This window comes from Sceloporus occidentalis, unplaced genomic scaffold, assembly GCF_023333645.1.
Source record: "Sceloporus occidentalis isolate IW3139 unplaced genomic scaffold, rSceOcc1.0.p SCAF_14, whole genome shotgun sequence".
NCBI classification, from domain to species: Eukaryota; Metazoa; Chordata; class Lepidosauria; order Squamata; family Phrynosomatidae; genus Sceloporus; species Sceloporus occidentalis.
The window spans coordinates 8408780-8424720 of NW_028316994.1; the positions used below are offsets into that span (position 1 = coordinate 8408780).

Below are 15941 nucleotides of genomic sequence, written 5' to 3' on the forward strand. Positions count from 1 at the left end.
GGGGGGAGGGAAATGCGAAACACAGAATGAGAGAAAGAGAGATGACAGTGTGTGACGGTGCAAGATTCAACGAGGAGGGGCCGAAACGGGTAGAATATTTGTGAATTGAAGAAAGAGATGTTTGAAGATGTCAGAAGAATTGAGGGTCACTTGGAGATGTGAATGAGGTTCAGTCTTTTCAGACAGAATGAAGGAAAGAATATAATAAAGAAGTGGGAGCTGGGGGAAGATGGGATAGGTCTGGATGCATTCAGAAATACCACAAATCTCATGGATATCTGAAATTCAGAGGTCAATAATTGGAATTCTCAGTATATGATAGTGAGTTTGTCAAACTCCCTCTGAACAAATTGTGCCAAGAAACCCCTGTAGTAGTTTTGCCGTAGGGTCACCATAAGTTGGAAACAACTTGAAGGCTCATGATGATGGCAACATATAGAGATCAGTTGTATGGAAGCCAGTTCTTGCCTGCAAGAGTGTGGAAGACCTCCAGTTGAATGCATTTGCCAAAGGTCCACTTAGAGGGACTTAAGGGTTCCACACTTGAAACTGTCTATGAAAAAAAAAACCCAACAATTGGTTTGGGTCTTATATGTTGCTTAAGGACTAAAATTCCCAGACTCCCCCAATATTCCAGGGGTATGATGGAAGTTATAGTCCCAATAAAATAACTTTTCCAAGCTCTGTATAAAATGTAGGCCCATGATTTAATTCAGAGGGCAGGAGAGAGGGGATTTTTTGGTCTGCTGTTGCCTCAAAATTACCTTGACCCTGCTCCCCAGACTCTGATTCTACAAAATAATCAGTTGCCTTCAATCTTATCCTCATAGATGTGCTTTAACCAACAAACAGAGGTGGGGGAACAGGAGCATATGGGGCATTAAAAGCAGTGAGGAGTAGAAGCAAGGGGGCAGCAGAAGAATGACCCTGTAGGAGTACAACGGTGGAGATTGTTTTGAGGATGGAAGTTGGTTCATTGGGGGGAAGAGGGATTTTACATTTACACATATCAGCTACTGGATGAAAACCACATAATCTATATCTTTGACATGATGCTTGATAGATGTTTTCATATTTGGGGTGGGGAAAGTTTTGGACACTCAAGAATAAAGTTTGATTTAATATACAATTTTAGGGGGGGAGTAAGTTTTTAGTGGGGAGAACAGGAGGGAGATTTTATATTTTATTTCCTTTCCCCCCATTTCTGAGATGTAGTTTAGTTTTTCACTTTGTGGAGCTCTCATTGTGGCTTCACACACAACAACCAGGAGGCACCGGTGCCTTGTGTTTCCTGTCCTTTTGCAACAAGCCTCATCGGAAGGAGAAATGGTCACATCTTCTTTGTTGCTTTGAGAGCCAAATTTCAACCATGTCGTCATCTTACAAACAAAGCACAGTTCATTAGATTGCCTTTACAGTGCTTGCTCCATATGCAGTATTGGGCAAAATGTGGCCAACATTTTTATTTGCTGTATTTATTTTGTAACCTATTTGTTCTTGCTCATTTTCTTATTCAGTTCCTTCCATATTGCTTGTTCCTTCCAATTAAAATGTATTAATTCAAAATGGGAAAAGGCAAGGTCTTTCTGAGCCAGGGACCAACTGGACCCTTCTGCCTGATGCAAAATGGTTTTTTCTTTTATTTTCTTTAGGGAGGTAGTGTGATGGACCATTATAAATCCTAATACCAGTTTGTATAAAGAAATGGTGGGTGGGGGTGGGAGTGGGAAATGGGGTGTGATCAAATTATAAACTGCTACAGACTTTTGTATCAACGCATGAATTGAGTAAATAAACTCAGGTGCATGGAATCAGTGTCTGTTCGTTTTTACAAGTGAAGTCTGTCTTGGAGATGGTGGTCATTACTGCTTGGTCTGCACCAGGAATGGGAAGAATCACGTGGCTCTCCAGAAGTTGTTGGACTACAGCTCCTAGTATTCTTCAGTACTGGCAATGCTGAGTGAGACTAATGGGAGCTGCAGTCCAGGTACAGTTGGACAGTCGTACAATTTCTAGATGTCCTCTAAATGCACTGCTTTTTAAAACTCACAAAGAAAGCCAAATCTTCTATTTTCTTTAGAAAGTACATAGGTATGCACACATTTCCATCTCAGAATTTCTCCTGCTTCTAGTAGCCATAAAAAGAGAGCAAACAGTCTCAGCCACTAACTACTAGTTTGGGACATCTGGCGCGCAGGCCATTCCCCTTTTCCAGATTATGGCTAGAACCAATTTGACTATAATTTTTTTTTACTGTATGCTGCCAAATTTTATGTCACATTCTTAAGATCTTGCCACTTTTTAAAGCATGTCATAATTCGAATTTGAACTGCAGGGATAAGGGAAGCCATGTTACCCTCAGCCACACGAAAAAACACACAACATACATTGGGTCCTTGGGATCTGCTGCAATTTGGTTCCCGGACCCCCCATGGATACTAAAAACAGTGGATGATCAAATCCAATTAAATACAGTGGCATAGTAAAATGGTGTTGCTTATATAAAATGGCAAAAACAAGGTCTGCTCTTTGGAATTTACATGTTTTAATTTTTTTATTACCCAGTACATAGTGCAAATTATACAATCCATATTTCATAATGTACTTTTCTCCCCTCTCCCCCCTCCCAGAAACAGCATTTGGTGGAAATACATTCCAATTAAGTTAACAATCATTATCGGAGATGTGGAAAATATCATTAATTATATTTTTTTACTTCTTCATACCTATTTTACCTTACACTTTCTTAATCACAATTTCCCATTTATCTCTCCACGATTCTTTATTGCTTTCCACAATATATTTAAGTCTTCTTTCCCTAAGGAAATCAAGTAATATATATTTTTTATATATTTAAACAAATAAGACTTATTCCAGTTTGATTTGGAATTTACATTGAAAAAATATTTTCAAACCATGGATCATTGAATCCATGGATAAGGTGGGTCAACTGGAATCCCTCCAACACAGAGACAGAAAATCTTCAGCCCACCAAAAGACCAACTAGTTTATTTCTAACCCCCTTTCCCAGACTTCACTGACTTATATGGTTGCCAACACGAAAATAATATAATTATGATTTGAAACAATACAACCAGAGGAAAAACTGCTAAAGAATTTTTGAAGTATAAAATAGAGGCTGCAATGGATGGTCTTGAGCAATATATGTTGTATTTATCTCTCTAGAAGGAAAGTTCAAAAGGTGTGGCACTACCAGAGCAAAAGTCCTAACCCTAGTGCTGCCAGACTAATGGTTCTGGTTGATGGATTAGGAAGTAGTGCCTCTGACACTGATCATAATCCTGGTGGAAGCAATCCTTCAGATAACACCTTGAATGGGTCCAGAATTTAACAGGCTGCCATTTTAAACAATCCAGAATTCTTGTAATATGATCCAAGGGTCTAGCTCCCCCACACATTCTCTCTTCCACTTTCTAAATCGAGAATAGAGAAGCACTCCAAATGTCCAGAGTGGAAGAGTTGTCCCCCAGCACTACCTTCTGGGTTTATCCCCCCAGGAAGTACTGGAGCCACTGCAACACCATGCCTACAACCTCCACCCCAGAGAGATGGTCCAAAAAAGACCACTGTCAATTGGACCAAAAGCTGCTGAGACTTTCCCCCTACTTACAGGAGGGGGAATCCAGTGGGGTTTGCTTCCAGCACCCGGTGGATACACAAATCCATGGATGCTCAAGTCCCATTAAATACAATGTAAACTGGTGTCCCTTACATAATATGACAAACTCAAGGTTTGTTTTTGGGAATTTATATACTGTATTGCTTGAATATTTTCAAGCTGTGTATGTTAGAACCTGTGGATACAGAGGGTGGACTGTATACATGCACACAGTTGGTGGGTGGGAGGAAATCATGAACAACAAAGACAGAGGCAAATTAACTTATAAACAGTGACAATACTATTCAAGTCTGAATGGGATCAAGCCTGCATTCCTAATTTTCAAAGGCCCTTGCAAAGAATCAGTTCAGATCTCTAGCAGCCTGATGGATAAGGAGGAAGCAGTGTGGGAGAAGTGATCTCAGCACTTTTGGCTTTGGTCTCATCCACCACTAGCAGCAAATCTGTCAGATTACCGCCGAGTATGGAATACAAAAATAGAGGTTGCCACGCTGGTCCTTAGAATAATACAAAACGCACAGCTGGCCAATACCATTATTAGGAGTAAGTATAATTTGACAAGCCAGTGTGGCATAGTGGGTTGTGTTGGATTACGACTCTGGAGAGCAAGGTTTGATTCCCAGCTTGGTCATGAAACTCACTGGGTGACCTTGGGAAAGTCACACATTCTCAGCCTCAGGGGAAGGCAATGACAAAATCTCCTCTGAACAAATCTTGGCAAGAAAACCCTATGAAAGGTTCGCCTTACAGTTGCCATAAATCTGATACAACTTAGAGGCACACAACAACCATTTCACAAAGGAGTGAAAGTGTTTTGAGTTCTCCAGAACGGTTCAGCAGATTAGATTGCTTTTTTTTTTGCCAAAAAAATCAGTGGGGAATTGGCAGGCCAGAGGGAATATGGAAGACAAAAGAAATTAGGTTAGAGGTTTTAGCCATGAGATCTGCAAATCCCCAAAAGAGAGAATATAGGCTAAGCAAGTCACAGGTAGAGGAGAAAATATAGTTTTCAAAGAAAAAGATATTTGAAAACTTGCACTGCTGGCCTGCCAAATGGTGAAAGGGATCCTGGATAATGCCACTTATAAGCATCATTATGGGCAGAAAAACAAACAAGCAAACAAAACCCAGAAGAACAAAACTTACAAAAATATGATAGGAAGGTGGCTTCATTAGAATGCTTCTTGCTAAGCTCTAGGTGTTTTAATGGGGTGTTTCATTTAAAAGTTAAATAAATACAAGGGAGAGTACAAGATGAGCTTCCAACCGTATAATCACATGCCAGTATTCTGAAGTAGTACAATCCAACACCAGCCCCTAACCTCATTGATATGGGTAAACCAAGCAGAGCAAGTGGATGTATTTGGAGTTGCCATCCATTTAGAGCCCAGTTTGATCAAGTCTGATCAGCCCCGTTTGATCACCCCACAGCATTCAGGGGCATGTGCCTTGACTCAATTGCCCAGATCCCATGCACCTGAGGTTCCCTCACACATTCCCACCATCCTTTCCTCACTTTAAATGAGCCTCCACTAGTGTTGTTGGAAGGGCAACTAAAGAACTGGGATCCACAACTCTGCACTTCACATACCTTGAGTGTCTCTCATAACTATAGCTTTAGACTGATTGAATCCTCAGTCCCTCTCTTCTCCAGGTATCTTGGGAACTATGGTTTAGGAAGGAAGTCCTGTAGATAAGGGCAGTGATTCTCAGCCTTTGGTCCCACAGATATTTGCCATTTCAACTCCCAAAGCCCCCATCAGTATGAACAATGATCAGGGAATTAGAGAGCAAGGGTTCAAACGATATGGAGGATCAGTGGTTAAGAACTGCTGGCCTAGAGCAATCTACCAGAGAATTCTCAGTACTTCATCAAAATACAAATCCCAGAATTCCCTTAGAATGTGTCCATGACAATTTAAGTTGTATGAAATTGATATAACAGTGTAAACAGATCGAATATATGTTTTTTGCATTTTGCTCTGGTTGGTTCTAGTAACCAGCATTGACCCAGCAAGCCTGAAGATTGTCTTTTTCTTAAGCTCTGCATTCTGTCAGTCTTGACAATATCCAAAATGCAGTTCAATTTTGAGCGAGAAACAGTGGTCAAACAACACCCACACTTCTCTCTGCCATACTTCAAAATTCTTATATAAACCATTACCCCAGAGACAACTAAATTAAGACATGTAATCAGATGGTGATACAGATGGTCTTTATTACATACAGCTAATCCCACTCTGCAGAGAGAGAGAGAGAGCTCTTATTGCACCAAAATTTTAAATTGGTAAAAACTTATGTATAAATTACACACAGTTTGGGGTTCTGAGGGTGTTGGCAGTGACATTGTGAAGGTAGGACTGGTAAGGTAACACTGGTCCCAAACCTGCAGGAGACAGTGTGGGACATTGCAGGGAGGCAAGTGGGTCTCTTAACTCAAAATACATGTGTGCCTTCACCCCTCCTTTAGTAGAATTGCTTCTGTGGCAAGGTAATACAGTTTGGCTTATTATATGAACACATGAATGGCAACTCATTACACGGGGGGGGGGGGGTCTTCTATGCAGCTGCCAAATCCCAAGTGTCAAATCAGATGATAAACATGTTACCTCTCAGCACAATAATCTCTTTCCCACCTCCTCTATTGCATCAGTTCCCTAGGTCCTACTGCAAATGTAATAATCTGGCTTTTTTGGAGAGGTGAGAGAGTGATAGGTATATCTAAATGGCCACCCTACCAATGGTAAACTTAGCCATCCTTGATGAAAACCACACATGGAAAACAGAACTACAAAGTAATATAGTAACATGTACAAAGGTGGGTCAGGAAAAAGGAATGAAAGGAAAACAAGTATGGAGGATGAGGCTCCTGTTATGCCAGGGTACTGAGATATCTTGTAGGGGAAAATATCTTTCTCCCCTTAAATGAATTTCATGGCAACAGAAGGTTTACTTCAGGGTGGGAATCATGCAGCCCTCCAGATGTTGGATGCAACTCCCAGCATCCCTCACCATTGGTTACACTGGCTGAGGCTGCCTGGAGTTTCAGTACAACAACATCTAGAACGTCAAATGATTCCCACCTACTTTAGTGGAAGAAAGAATAAACAAGTCAGGCTAAATAAAATGGGCATTAAACTTTGTCATTATTTATCAAATATTATGGCTGTACTGCACTTCTCCAAGAGCATAAAAGCATGATTGAGGAAGAGAGGAACATCAGATTGCAACTGTCATCTTGAAATTATGTGCAAAAGTATGGGAAAGGTTGTGCAAACAGACAAGCCAGGAGAATAATGTCTCAATATCGAGGCCACTAATATGGCCTCTCCTAAGTTCACCATTTAGATTTGTGTAGCAAAAACAGCTGATGGTGACTGGGCTAAGCAATATATACTTCAAAAGCAAAGCATTGTTGGGAGAAGGCTGCTCCAAACAGGTGTTTCCCTCTGGCCATGCATACTGCTCCTTATATTTCTGCCAAGACAGCTTGGGCCATCAGCTAAAATGGACACACACAGGGTAAACTAAAGAGCCAGAGAGAATCCTAAGGGGATAATTAAACTTCAAGCCCCAATAGCAGCACTTCATAAGGACACAAGATAATCTGTTTTAAATATGTATGTTAGTATGGTCAGAAGTAAACAACGGGCAAACAGTTGATCTACTCCCTGACCTGGCCCAGATATAGTTGGAGAATTATGGGAATGATATTTTGTCCTTCTCAGATAAACACTCTTGCACAGTTTAGAAAAAAACAATAGGCTCAGGTGGGGCTGAAGAGGACTTCTCTCTGGGTGAATTTGGTTCCCCTCCAGAGATACACCAGCAGTGTGATGCAAAGTTTGAAATCTTGCAAACGAGTCTATTTAGCTGCCTTTCAAAATGGTGGACCAAATTCCTCCCTTTCAACCCAAGCTTGAGGCAAATTTCTCTTCACCAGCTACTTTTCTCCTCAACAATGTATAATATTATGTGGGTGAAGGAGGAAGCCAGGAGGAGCTGGACCTAACCCATCATCCCACACAGACCACAAAGTATTATGGGAAGACAGGGGTCATCACATCAAGTATGAACTGCACAACTGGACTGACTAATCTGAGGCAAAGCTTCATCCCATTGTGGTGAGGGTTGGCAGCTGGTCCCACTGGAGGTGAGGGGCATTTTGCTCCCGGCCCTACACCATAACCTGGAAATGCTATTTCTTCTTTGCTCGTTCAGCAGCATCCAAAGCAGCCATATTGCACGAAGCAGAGACCAAGTGGATTAGGCTGATAAGACTCTTGATGATAGCGATGGGGGCACAGACCCACAGCACTAAGCGATAGAGACCAACGTGGGCTGGTAGAACTGGAAGGCAAAAAGGGAAAACAGAAAGGGTGGAGTGAGGAGATGCATTCCATCAATCCCCAAACCAACATCCCATGGTCTTTCCAGGGACCCTTTCAACTACATAACTGCAGGTTGAGTATTCCTTATCTGAAATGCTTGGGAACAGAAGTATTTGGGATTTCAGATTTTTTTTTTTAATATTTGCATATAAATAATAAGATACCTTGGAGATGGACCTAAAGCTATACACAAAATTCATTTAGCCTGAAGGTATTTTAACAATTTTGTACATGAAACAAAGTTTGTATATACTGAACCATCAGAAAGAAAAGGTGTCACTATCTCAGCCATCTATGAAAATTTTTTGGATGTTAGAACATTTTAGATTTTTGGGTAAGGAATACTCAACCTGTACAGTGCCATGACTCGATTTTAACTTCTATGGGAAACTTCTATAGAATCCCAGGATTTGTAATCTAGGGAGAAGTATTTTATATTCTCAGTCATAGCGCTCTACTGCCTCAACAAACTACAAACCCCAGGATCCCACAGGCAGTTAAACTGGAATGATAGCATTGTATAATTGCGTAACGTGAAAGGGACCCAACTTTGCATACTCACTTTCTGGTCCTTCATCGAAACACAGCAAATACAGCATGCAGTAAAAGAGTTCATTACCAGCACACATAATGAAGAGAACGGGCTAAAGGGAGACAGAGAGAACAAAGTATGTCATACAAAACATGCCAAGAAAAGATAGCAAAGAGAAACTAGTTTAACATTAACTTCTGTATGTCTCTATTGAAGTTTTTATGTGTGTCAAGTCTCTCTTATTTGGAATTCTCAAATACACCAAAATCCAAAAGTGTCCACATGGATGGTTGAAATAGTGACGTCTTTGCATCTCCATCTCCAAGATATCTAACTATAATTAAATAATTCAAAGTCCAAATTCTTCTGGTACCAAGCATTTCTGATAAGGGAGACTCAACCTGTATCTGTATTTGTTTTAAAAATATAAGCTACTCTGAGCCCTAAATTTGGGGCAAAATGGCAGGATATACATGAATTATTAACAATAGAAATTGATTGATTGATTGAATTGATTGAAATTTTATTTATATACCGCCATTCCTGCGATCACGGCGGTTTACAAAACAATAGTAGAAATACATTACAGGACAAGTTACAGATTATAAATAAGAATTAACAGCAAAAAAATCCCTCATATAAAACCATACACTATTATACATCACTAAAATCCGTCGTTAAATCCAATCAAAATCAATAAAACAGTCTAAAAATACGATACACAATACACAGGAGAAAAAACAATCAGGACAACAATCTCCTGACAATACTAGCTACACACCCTTTCCTCAGTCTCCCTCCCTCCTGAGAATCCGCAACGGCGGCACCAGACAACTGTCCTTGGCACTCCTCCCTGATGGTATAGGGACGTGAGTGGCGTCCTCTGCAGGGAAACCGGCGAGCCGGGTTAAAAAAAGCCGCTCCCACCGGCCCCTCCCCTTCGAAAAACGCTACTCCGGCGGCAAGACAGAGTCCTCTGGCCGCTCATGCCCAGATGGTAGGTGGGCGGGTGGCATCCTCTGCAGGGGAGCCGGCGAGCCGGATTTATAGAGGCCGCTCTCACCGGCCCCTCCCCTTGGAAAAACACCGCTCCGGCGGCAAGGCAGAGTCCTCTGGGCCGCTCCTGCCCAGGTGGTAGGTGGGCGGGCGGCGTCCTGTTAAAGAGGGAGGGGCGTCCTCCTCCAGGCAGTCCCTGATGTTGCTGGGTCTGCCTGATCACTCCCTCTGAGGCCAAGATGACAGTTGGGGAGGGAGGGGCCTCTTCCTTCAGGCAGTCCCTGATGTTGCTGGGTCTGCCTGATCGCTCCCTCTGAGGCCAAGATGACAGTTGGGGAGGGAGGGGCCTCTTCCTTCAGGCAGTCCCTGATATTGCTGGGTCTGCCTGATCGCTCCCTCTGAGGCCAAGATGACAGTTGAGGAGGGAGGAGCCTCTTCCTTCAGGCAGTCCCTGATGTTGCTGGGTCTGCCTGATTGCTCCCTCTGAGGCCAAGATGACAGTTAAAGAGGGAGGGGCCTCTTCCTTCTGGCAGTCCCTGATGTTGCTGGGTCTGCCTGATTGCTCCCTCTGAGGCCAAGATGACAGTTAAAGAGGGAGGGGCCTCTTCCTTCTGGCAGTCCCTGATGTTGCTGGGTCTGCCTGATCGCTCCCTCTGAGGCCAAGATGACAGTTGGGGAGGGAGGGGCCTCTTCCTTCAGGCAGTCCCTGATGTTGCTGGGTCTGCCTGATCGCTCCCTCTGAGGCCGAGATGACAGTTGGGGAGGGAGGGGCCTCTTCCTTCAGGCAGTCCCTGATGTTGCTGGGTCTGCCTGATCGCTTTTTGGTTTTGATATGAATGCCTTAATTATATCTGTTGGGTTTGATTTTTACTTTATTAACAAATTAGAGCCTCTTTTTTGAAAGAAAAAAAAATCCAAAATAGCAGATGGTATCTTATACAACCATCATAATATCGTGTAAAAAAATAAAATCAGATCAAACAAAGCAATCAGGTTAATAAAAAGCAGAATGAAGCTAGTCCAAAAGAGTTTCTGGCTTAGGTTAGTGCTTCTTTGTTGTATGAAGGTGGAGGGAGGGAGGAAGGGAGGGGAGAGGCAAATTCCCTAGGAAGGGACGTCCCAATACATTCCCATGTTTACCTCTGACAGTGGAGGCTCACTGAGCAAGGTCTCAAAGGAGAATCTCAATAGACAGGTAAGTTCTTAAGTGAGGAAGTGGTCCTTCAGTATCTTGGGCTTGGGCTATTTAGGGCAGCGGTGTGCAATGTAGTGGTCACAGGCCATATGTGATCCTTGGGACCGCTAGGTGTGGCACCTAAGACACCCCCCCTCAAAAAGAAAACCCTGACACCCAGTTTGGGGGGGATTTTATTTTGTTCCCAAACCATCCAAAAACATCAAAAGCCACTAAAAATGTAGTCGATTTCCCAACTGCCAAACCTCACAAAAACAATTCCAAAAATAGAAACAATGGTTAAAAACTGGCCAAAATGGCAGGCAGAAATGATGGCTTAATTGCAAGGAAGAAAAACAGCCTCCATGCCATACACAGTTGCCAACCTCTGATTTAAAAGACTATACAAAACCAAACCAGCACTATAAATTGGACCTTAAAAATAACTCAACATCACTGAAGTTGATTTGAATTTGAAGTATTCCTGGAAATCTAGAATCCTTACAAAAGCAGAAATCTGGAAATATTTACAAGAATGGCTTCAGAGGAGGGCCTTCTTCCTGTAATTTCCATTTGGAGACAAAATGGAAATCATTAGTATTCATCATCCACTGCGTACTACTCTACATTTCTTAATGAAAGGAGAAAAAATAAATAAATCTTATTGTCTCAAGCTTCCAAGATGGTTTCCAAATACTGGAAATGGTGTGGAAGGACAGCTGGAAGACAAAAGAAAAAGAAATTTCACAGTGTGGATGACTGGAAGCCATTTGGGAGGGAGAAAGGTTGGGACAGCATTTTGCATTGGAGAGAACAAAAGAGGAGGCTATCAGTGGGACTGAGGCAAGATACTTGAGAGATGTGATAGGAACAGTTCTAATAGACGGGTTCTAGACAAACTTCACTCACCCGGGAGCTGTAATACACTCGCAGGATCCGGTTCCCAGATAAATCGATGCTCTTGTGGCTCTCGCCACCTTTCACCACTGTACTGGTGGAAAGAGATTAAAAGCCTTTAAATGAAAGTTTAGAGTACTCAGCCTCTCCTCTTAATTGTATATTGCTCATCCCCATCAATCTCTCTTATGCCACTCCAAGCACTTCACTTGGGAAAGATACTCCTAGAAAACTGTGCGTGTTTCCCAGCAATCACCCCCTCTTCAAACTTTCACATCTTACACTTGAGACCTGTGTCTGACTTAAAAAACAACAACTAAGATCTTCACCCCAAAAAGAAAATGTTGTTGCTCCCCCACAGCATTCTAGTCTTCACAACTGCAAGAAAAATAATAGCAATAATAAAAATATAACACTTTGAACACCTTACAGTCTCATTGCATTCTAAACCTTACATCAATCTGGTGATAGAAATCAGAATTTTTATTCCTATACTGCGATGGATTGACTGATCTTAAGAGAGAGTGGCTTGCCTAATGTCATTTAGTGACTTCTGGGCTATAATGAAATGAGATGCTAGGGACATCTTAATTCATAGTTGACTACAGCTGGTTTTGACCTACAAAGTCCTATACTGCTTGGGTCCAGGTTATTTGAAGGTCTTTAGATTACAGATCCCTTGGACCAGTTCCCAGTTGAAGGACTGGGACTTGCAAAGCTAACAAGTGACAGCTTAAGTACTTGCAGTGCAAGTCCATTCCCATCAACACAGAAGTCCCATTGCCTTCAATGAGATCTACTCCAAGGAAAACATATCTATGATGATAGGTGTTATTTTCAAATCAGGTACAACTCCTGACTGAAAAAGGAACTTGAGAGAGGCAAGCTTTGCCTTGAGAGTAGAAATGATAGCTCAGTTGCAGAGCACATATTTTATATGTAATAGATCTCAGGCCCAGGCCCCAGTGTCTTTGGCTGAATAGATTAGGGAGGCACGTAAATGCAAAGATATCTGCATGGAAGCAGCTGCCTATCACAGCAGGTCACCCAGGGCTAGGATAGATCAGATATGGAGTAGCTTTCTCTATTCCTCACACAGAGTTACATACCTGTGAAGATGGAGCCAGTGGGAGGCAATATCCAGGCTCATGCTGAGTTGGAACCAGAGGGCAGATTCAGGGTAGAGCATAGCCAGGTTCACCAAAAGGCACATAGTGGCACAGCGGTCAGTCAGCATGTCCAACATGGCGCCAAAGCGGGTGCCTGAGAGGAATGTCACAGATTAGGAATAAAAATGTGCTATGAAATACAACCGGGGGGGGGGGGGGGGGAGGGAACACCAACAAAGATGGAGGCAAGGGAGAGGTTCAGCAGGGTTGCAGACTATAGCTTCCAGATGTGTTTCGACTGCACTAGCCAGCATTACTAAGACTGAGAGATCATCATCTTCTATTTATTTATTTGCTCTTTACTCTCCACCATTTTTATAGAAGTGAGGACAGATAATAGATAAATATTCACAACACTAAAAACCTACAAACATTAACATATAATTAAACTGCTAAGACATTTTAAAGCAATTTAAAAACATCATGGGTATTGCAGCCCAGTAACATCTGGAGGACTTTGCCTTCCTTATTGCTCGTTTTTGGGATACAGGCTGTGAAGGTTGTCACATGAGAGTCAAATGCAGCTCATACATTATGATCTGCCAGATGTGTGACAATTTTTTTTGTCATCCCAAGTAGATGATTCAACTTCTAGATACTGTAAAACTGCACACAGAATGAAATGCCACTTCCCCATGGCCTGGAAAAGGGGTATTCTTGGGGCTGCATGCACCCAGACACCCTGACTGGTGCAGCCATGGGAGAAAGGGACCGCCTGGCCCCTTTGTCCCTGGCTTCGTTCCAATGGCAATCTAGTTTCGGAGCTCCTTTTTGCGTCGCAAGCGCCCTCCAGCAGTGCAGTGATGTCACACACGCGCCGGTTGGTGTGGAGGCAGCGCGTGCATGACACGATCGTCCCGTGCTGTGTATGGATGGTGCACCTTCAAAATGGCGCTGTCCATACGAACTAGGGCTGGGGAGCATGCAGTTGCTGCGCACTCCCCAGCCCTAATTTTGGCCCTAGGACGGACCGCACCATCTGTATCAGGCCATAGTCATACTTTTTTTACTCTGTATGATTTTTAACATCTTTACCTGATGAAAAAGCCAGTGGAGCTTTGAAAGCTTGCAATATGTATTTTGTTCATCTTGGTTGTCGTCATAAAGGTATCACTGTTTTGTGCATTTTGGATGTTACTGTACTTTCCAGATGAGGTAGCAATTGATGGGAAGACTTCAGCTGAGATGTTGGAGAACTGCTAGCCATTAAAACAGACAACAGATGATCCAGCCATCTGAACCAACCAACCTAGGCCAGGTTCATACGTTCATATATGAGTGCTCTCTCTCAAAGAAAGTGCTGGTGCTGACTCCAAAAAAGTATACTTTAGAGCATACAAATTCTTTCAAAATCACACGCTGCTGTCCACCACCTTTATGTGCAAACTGAAAAGAGCAATGACCAAACTTACCTTGGTTAAGGACCCGGGCTGCATGACCATCAAAGGCATCCAGGAAACCACTCAGCAGGTAGAAGAACGATGCCGTCAGGTGAGACGTTGGCATAAAATAGAAAGCGAAAAAAGCGAAGATTATGCGGGCATATCCTGCGTAGGGAAGGAAAATAAAGAATGATGCTGAATCACCAACCTACCCATCCTGCAACTCTTGCCCAACCAAATTTCACCTAGTGCCCACCTACTGTTATCCAAATCCCCACCATCTCCGTTTTCTAGAATAGAGTCAGCCAGAGTCCTGAATCTCACCCATTTGCTGCATGATGGTTGATTATGAACAAAATCCCAATTTGAGGGGCAGCATCTTCTGACGTACATAGAATGCTACTTCTAGGGGAGGAAAAACACTCTAGCATGGGCCAAATAACAGTAAGGAGTAAGTATTAGGCCAAATAAGGTGAATGCTTCAGGTTAGAGGTAGAATAAAGGAACAGTAATTTTTAAATTTACCTTTTGGCTCTCTTAGTTTTGCAGTGATAGGGAAAGGAGCTTGTGGGACTTTCTAGCTGTCATGCTCAGAATAACTTGCTGGACTTTTGGTACTATACACCTTGACAAGGATTCTGCCTCAGGTAACAAAACATCTAGGGCTGTCCCCCCATGGCAGGCTTAAGAGCGTCTCTGGCAGTTGCTGCTTTTGGCTGTGCTGCTCTGGAAGCTGCAAGAGCAGAAATGGACTGCATGGAGGAAGATGCAGGGATCCTGGAACTGTCTTTTAGATGGGGATATATATATATATATACACACACACACACACACACACACATACGGATATATGGGGATACACACACACACACACACTGCACATACTGAGTGTGTGTGCATATATATATATATATGAATGTGGTGTGTATATATATATATATATATATATATATATATATAAACATTCTAATATATATATATATATACAGTATATATATTTACATATACTGTATATATATATATATTTGAATGTGTGTGTGTGTGTATATATATATATATATATACACACACATTCAAATATATATAATAAATATATATACTGTATGTGTGTGTGTGTGTGTATATATATATATATATATATACATACATATATATAGTATATACATTTGAATGTGGTATTATATAATCAATAATAGAAACCATGGGGGGGGGGGGGAAGAGAGGAGGTTTCATTTTCGTTTCGTTTCCTTCAAAAGTCACCCTGAATTCTTTCAGCTTTGACTGTGTCCTGTGCCCCATTTCCCCCTATGTATGTCCTCCATTTAGTGGTGCCTTGTCCTCCTTTGAGGGCATGGCTTCTGCTCACCTTGCCCTGCAGAGGCCCTTCACCAACCCCCCATCAATCAATCAATCAATCAGTCAATGAATCAATCAAGTCAAGGCTTCCCTGCAACGTACCAATGATGTTGGGGACGAAGAGGAAAATGTTCTCTTCCTTCATTTTGCAGCTCTTTCCTCTGCTCCTCCTTCTTCTTGTTGCTGTTTCTGGGTGGAAATGGGGGCTTCCCTGCAAATCCTGCCCAAAGACCCAGCAGAGCGGTTGAGACTAAATGCAAGGCCCCTCCAAGCAGCCCAGGGACCGGATCCCGCCTTCCCCTTCTTTTAAGGAAAGCCCTTTTATTGTCTGCAATAATAACCGCCTCTGTTTCCTGCAACCCTCGGAGGAGAAAGAAAAGGCCCGCGGCCCCTTTAAGAGCCTT

At 42.4% G+C, this 15941-nt stretch overlaps 1 protein-coding gene across 1 annotated transcript; it reads right to left on the reverse strand.

The window, feature by feature from the left end:
• Positions 1-2526: 2526 nt before the first annotated feature.
• On the reverse strand, positions 2527-15932 carry CDIPT (CDP-diacylglycerol--inositol 3-phosphatidyltransferase). The gene is made up of 6 exons (XM_089479896.1): positions 15640-15932; positions 14212-14346; positions 12740-12893; positions 11643-11724; positions 8594-8675; positions 2527-7990 (listed from the first exon to the last, which is right to left on the reverse strand). Exons 1-6 carry the CDS (start codon positions 15680-15682, stop codon positions 7839-7841), a joined length of 648 nt encoding a protein of 215 aa, XP_089336022.1. The 5' UTR covers positions 15683-15932; the 3' UTR covers positions 2527-7838.
• Between the last annotated feature and the right edge of the window lie 9 nt (positions 15933-15941).

Excerpts from the sequence above, each read along its gene's own strand:
- CDIPT (XM_089479896.1), bottom strand. The coding sequence starts at position 15,682 with ATGAAGGAAGAGAACATTTTCCTCTTCGTCCCCAACATCATTG. Across the intron at positions 12,894-14,211 it reads AGCCCGGGTCCTTAACCAAG|GCACCCGCTTTGGCGCCATG; the intron begins GTAAGTTTGGTC and ends CATTCCTCTCAG. Across the intron at positions 11,725-12,739 it reads CACTGGCTCCATCTTCACAG|TACAGTGGTGAAAGGTGGCG; the intron begins GTATGTAACTCT and ends TCTTTCCACCAG.